This window comes from Raphanus sativus, chromosome 3 (assembly GCF_000801105.2).
Source record: "Raphanus sativus cultivar WK10039 chromosome 3, ASM80110v3, whole genome shotgun sequence".
Taxonomy (NCBI): domain Eukaryota; kingdom Viridiplantae; phylum Streptophyta; class Magnoliopsida; order Brassicales; family Brassicaceae; genus Raphanus; species Raphanus sativus.
Window position 1 is genome coordinate 3,759,314 of NC_079513.1, and position 5,512 is coordinate 3,764,825.

At 37.3% G+C, this 5,512-nt stretch overlaps 1 protein-coding gene and 1 non-coding gene across 2 annotated transcripts; both read right to left on the reverse strand.

Moving 5' to 3' along the window:
• Nucleotides 1-2,178: 2,178 nt before the first annotated feature.
• TRNAL-CAA (transfer RNA leucine (anticodon CAA)) lies at nt 2,179-2,262 on the reverse strand. The gene has a single exon. It is a non-coding gene; the product is annotated as a tRNA-Leu (tRNA).
• A 143-nt stretch (nt 2,263-2,405) lies between these two features.
• LOC108847936 (reticulon-like protein B2) lies at nt 2,406-4,163 on the reverse strand. The gene is made up of 5 exons (XM_018621312.2): nt 3,726-4,163; nt 3,262-3,442; nt 3,061-3,202; nt 2,911-2,980; nt 2,406-2,799 (listed from the first exon to the last, which is right to left on the reverse strand). Exons 1-5 carry the CDS (start codon nt 3,955-3,957, stop codon nt 2,630-2,632), a joined length of 795 nt encoding a protein of 264 aa, XP_018476814.1. The 5' UTR covers nt 3,958-4,163; the 3' UTR covers nt 2,406-2,629.
• Nucleotides 4,164-5,512: the final 1,349 nt, after the last annotated feature.

The window sequence follows — 5,512 nt, forward strand, 5'->3', positions numbered from 1 at the left end:
TCGAATTAGGTTTAGATCTTTACGGAATCGGTCCGGATCTTTACAGGTTCGGTTCGGTTTCGGATAACACATTTAAATTATTTTAAAAAAAAAAATCTATCCTATTTGCAAACCGAGAGAGATTAAAAAAAAAGTCCTTATAAAAATAAATAGACAAACAAGCAGTTGATCCACCAAAATGAAAGAGATTGGTCGTGGACTTGGGGTCCCTCGTCTGCACTCAAGACTTCATCATTGGTTTTGTAGTCTAGTTTAATAATTGTAAATAATAGTTGTTTGTAAATAAGGAGAGACATTATTAACAATAGTTTACTCCAATAATTGTGACCAGAGCAGTAGATTGCTGAGTGCTTGGGGCATAATTGGTGGCAATCTACTCTATTGCCACTAAAAGCAAAAAGTAGCAATATATTCTACATATAGACAAGAAGCAGGAAGACAAAGACTCTCTCCTCATCTTGAGCCATGGAAGTTCAATAAAGATCTCCTTAAACTGGATCGAAAACTCAAAACGTTGGAATGAAATGGGGAGCTTAATCTGAACTTCCATGGAAGCTTCTAGGTGGACCGGAGGGTCTTACCATATAGCTTAAAAATACAGTGTTCACTTCCTGCTCTTAAATAACCAGTGGTTATAATGATTTTTTAACCGGAACGGTTAAAGCAGTAGGGTTAAACCGGCAAGTCATAGAACGGCGGATAGGCTCGATCCTCTTCGAACCTACCAAGGTGTTAAATCGGCTCCTTCTCTACTATTTAGTTTTTTTTGTTCTTTTTTATTTTCCAGTAATGTTTTTTTGAGAAATTTTCCATAAATGTTATTTCTTGATTCTTGTTGTTTCGTTAATTCTATTGTGGATTATCTCTGCAATTAAAAGATGTTATGATGTTTGAATTTGTTTAAACAGTTTTATATCCCTCGTTAATTTATGAATGTAATACTTGTTCCAATGCTAGCCATGTGTAGGAAAAATAAATTCTTCTAAAGTGATTAAAGTATTACATAGTGTGAATAAATATACGGTAACTGCTGGTAAGCAAATAAGTTGTCTAGTATCGATGTACATAGGGCTGGGAAAATAAACCGAATTCGAAAATCCGATCCGATAAAAATGAATCCGAACCGAATCCGATCCGGTAAAAATGAATCCGAACCGATTCAAACCCGACATAAATACCGGATGAATCTTGTTTTTTGGTATTTCGGGTTATGAGTATTATCTGAACCCGAATCTAAATTAATATCCGATAGAATCCGAAACATTCAAACTCCCATAAAGATTTTATACCAAACATGATCTTAATTCCTAATATATATTCAAAATACATTAAGATATATTGATTCTATTACATGAAAGTTGATGGTCAAAAGTGGCTATTGAATTTTAAAATATTTAGATTTAGATTTTGTTTTTATTAAATAATGTTTTTCATTTCATGAGTTCATGGTTTTTGTTTTATGATTTCATTTATTTGATTTTTTATCAGTAAATATGTTTCTATTCATTTGATTTTGAATGATCATAGTTGATATTCTTTTCTTATTTTAAATCGATTTTACTTATGTTTTGGTTACAAAAAAGTACAAATTGAGTATTTGAAATCAAAACAAACCAATTTTACCTATGTTTTGGTTACAAAATAGGTACAAATGAGATATTTTTAAACCGAAGAACCGACTGGGATCCGAATCCGAAAGTATATTAGATTTTATCGGTTCTTTGAAGATTTACTAATCTCAACCCAAACCCGGTAGAACCGAACCGGTCCCGAACTTTCAAATAATCCGAATGAAACTGATTTTGATAAACTCGAAAAATCGAAACCCGATTGGATAAAACCGAAACCCGATTGGGATCTCAAATGCCCAGACCTAACCGGACCGATTTAGTTTCAAAAAGAAAGGTAGTTAGCTAGTCCCAAAAACTACCTTAAGGAAAATAAATGCACTACATAGTCACAAAAGCAATAAATGCACTATAGCGTAATAAAAATACATAGACTACTTTTGATTGTATTTCTTTCTTTTAACATTGTAGATCCAAAATGTTTTATGACTGATGTTGATTTTTCTAAACTGAGATAATAAACCAGCCAACTCGAAAAGCAAATTTAAAATAAAATAAAAAAATCTAGTCAACTCTGCCATTACTCTCATTAGGCTTCATAAAAAACTTCTGTCAGAAGTGGGGTTTGAACCCACGCCCTCTTACGAGGACCAGAACTTGAGTCTGGCGCCTTAGACCACTCGGCCATCCTGACTTCGATGCAATAAGAGAATACATTCTATATATCAGTAATATATTTTAGATGAACCCCGAATTCACATGACCTTCAGGCTTCAGTAATCTTCTTAGTAAGTACACGAAAACATGTGAAAATACATAAATATATAGTGAGAGGTCAACTACAAGTTTTGTTCTCATTCCACAACACGCACCAAAACCACAAAAACAAAAAAAAGTGAAGCAGAAGCAGAGTTTACAAGTAAATTCGAGAATCGAGAGCGACAAGATGAGCTAACACAAATTCAAGACTACCATTTCACAACACAATCCCACATTTCAAAAACCAGAACACTGTGCACATGCATGCAAAAAAAAGAAAGTAGAAAACACGAAAACGACTCCTAATCCTTCTTCTTGTCCTTTAATGGCCCCCTTGGGATTTTGCTCAATACCTTTGCGTCTAACACAGCATAATGCTTCTTCAACTCAGCCATTGCTTTCTCACCATATGAGTCTACTTTGTCTTCGTACTTGTCGTAGACAAGAGGAACAGTGAAGAGTAGAACCAGAGCTGAATCAAACAGAAGATCAATCAAGAAGCCAGATCCAATCATTAGCATTGCTTGAATAAAACATGTGTTAAAAGAAGGAGGAAGCTAATGGCATGTGTTGTTAATGTTACCTATGTATGCCAATGTCAAGAAACTACAGCATCCACCCAAGATTGATAGAATCCACAGCCCGAGCAGAGCCTAATTTGATCACAGACAGTAGAGGTTATAATCAAAGCTTAAAGTTAAGAGACATTGAGAGAAAAAGGTTTAAAACCTACAGAGAGGAATTTCTTGAGATCCCTTCCAGATGCAATATCGTGAAGAGAAGAAAACCCACGGTTGATTTCGATTCTGAGCCCAGATGCAAGCTGAAGAAGAGGCTCCTCAGGGATATGTACTTCAGGAATCTTTGGTGTAGACCTGAAAGAGAATGAATCAGTATCTTTTCAAATAAGCTCATGTGAAGCAACACCACTTACTTGTGAATGAACATGGTGACATTAGACCAAAGAAACAGCACAGCGAGAGCGACGATCATAACGTGACACAGCAGAGTGAGAAGATGATACTCCATGAGTTCAAAGAGCACCCAGGCTACTGTGGCGCCACCAAGCACACCACCTGACATCTTCTTGTTCTTCCACATAAATATATCAGCCGCTGCAATTACAAGCATCCTACCAAATTAGGGTTTATACACGCACAAAACTCTAATCTAATGATTCAATCCAGTAAAATCAAACATCCAATCAAATTAGGGTTTATAAACTTCTACAGGCAACGAGATCAACAAAAACTCTAATAAACCTATGATGATTCAATCTTATACACCACCAACAAATCAATCATCTTATAAACCTAAAACGAAGCATCAAGCTATAACTAGCGACCAAATCAACGTATAGAAGGAACTAGAACGGATCGAGATCGGAGTAAACGTTACGTTTTCCGCCACCGAGAACCTTATGAACGGGCCTCTCCCTGCCGAACAAACGGTAAACCTTCGATTTCAGAGACGACGGTTTCTTGTCGCTCTCGTCATCTGATGAAGACGACGAGTCACCTTTGTGGTGGATCTTCTCAGATATCTTCTCCATCAACGATTCTCTCTCTACGATTTCCACCGCCGGATCCGAATTAGGGAGAGATTCTTCGTGCTTGTGTTCGTCCGCCATTGTTTCCGATCGATTTCGTGCTGCAACAGAATCTAGGGAACAACCAAATAAAGCGACTTCTGAGAGAAGAATCTCGAAGGAGGCCCTAAAACGATATTTAACTCGATCTGAGCCGTTGAATTGGTTTGATCTGAGCCGTTAATTGCGAAACCTGGCCCCCTTTTTAAAACTCGAGCGACGCTTGGGGAAACGATAAAAGGCATGATGGTGGGGACAATTGAAAATTTAGTGTATTTTCTCATAGGACCAAGATTTGACGCCGTCATTGTTAACGGCTTCTCGAGGGTTTTGAACTCGCTGTTACAAAACTACGTCTACTTAACGGCTCCGTTCACCGAACACTGTATTCTTCTGGTTGTTTTCTAGCGTCCAGGTGTCGAGCGCATGGGCTCATTATTACGTTAAGCCACCAGTCTTATGACACTTGGTACAATAAAAGCCATTCCTTTAGGTGAATCATGCTTTTTTTGGTCTGCGTCGAGTGACTATAAAATTATAAGTATCTTTGTCGATAATTTATACTAGGTGAATCGTCTGCACGTAGAGCTGTGCCAAATATTTTTGATGCGCTAAACCAAATGCAAATACTCCGCATGTCATCCTAATCAAATGTAAGAAAATTATTGATAACAAAATATTGTTATGAATATTATGTGATGTCTATTATGGAATGTTCTAGATTTACTTATTCCCTACTCCAAGTTACTTGTTCCCTACTCCAAGTTATTATACTTTGTCTCCAAGTTATGTAATCTTATATAAGGAACTCATTACTCATGGAATAATAACAATTCATTCATCTCTAAGCCATACGGCTCTCCCTCTCTCTCTCTCTCTTTAGTTCGATCTGTTCTAAGACAAGAACACTAAGATTAGAACACGTTATCAGCACGAGACTCTAAACCCTAGCTAAAATCCGGCGACCACAAAAACCCTAATTTTAGCCGCAACTTCAAACCGCCATATCTCTTTAACCGTGAGGATCCAGACGACGAGCCACCCACCAAACTGAAGCTCTTGACGAGACAAATCCAGCGCCGCAGACCAAGCAGTGATCAGACTCCAGACGCGCCGTCACCTCCCAGTGCAAGCCGCGCCGTCAACAAACTCGGAGATCATCCCAAAACCCTAGCCGCCACTTCCTCTCTCTAGATCTTCTTACATCCGATTTTCTTTAATCTTGATACTAATTCAACTTTGAATATTTCTTTGTTGAATAATTAAGGTTTCTAAAAGAGGAACCAAGGAGAAAATATCGGCAAAGATTAAGGTAAGATCTCAAGAACCCTAATCTTTACTTGTGGTTCAAGCAATTCGGATTTCAAACTTCTCTTCATCTTAAATCTGATTTAAAAGTTTTGCAATTTGATTTGGTTGATTTTAGTTCTTGTTTTATTTTAAAATCAAAAGATCTTGATAGTTTTACATGACTTTCGTTTTGTATGGACAACAAGTGATACCCCTTTAAGGATGACACGCTACTAGACCATTAAACCGCATGGGTCGATGTAGCATACCATATGGTATGGCTAAACCATGCACTCGTCCATCCCAC

Coding starts and splice junctions, on each gene's coding strand:
- LOC108847936 (XM_018621312.2), bottom strand. CDS start 3,957: ATGGCGGACGAACACAAGCACGAAGAATCTCTCCCTAATTCGGATCCG. Junction 3,443..3,725: donor GGTTCTCGGTGGCGGAAAAC/GTAACGTTTACT, acceptor TTGTAATTGCAG/CGGCTGATATATTTATGTGG. Junction 2,981..3,060: donor ATCTCAAGAAATTCCTCTCT/GTAGGTTTTAAA, acceptor TGATCAAATTAG/GCTCTGCTCGGGCTGTGGAT.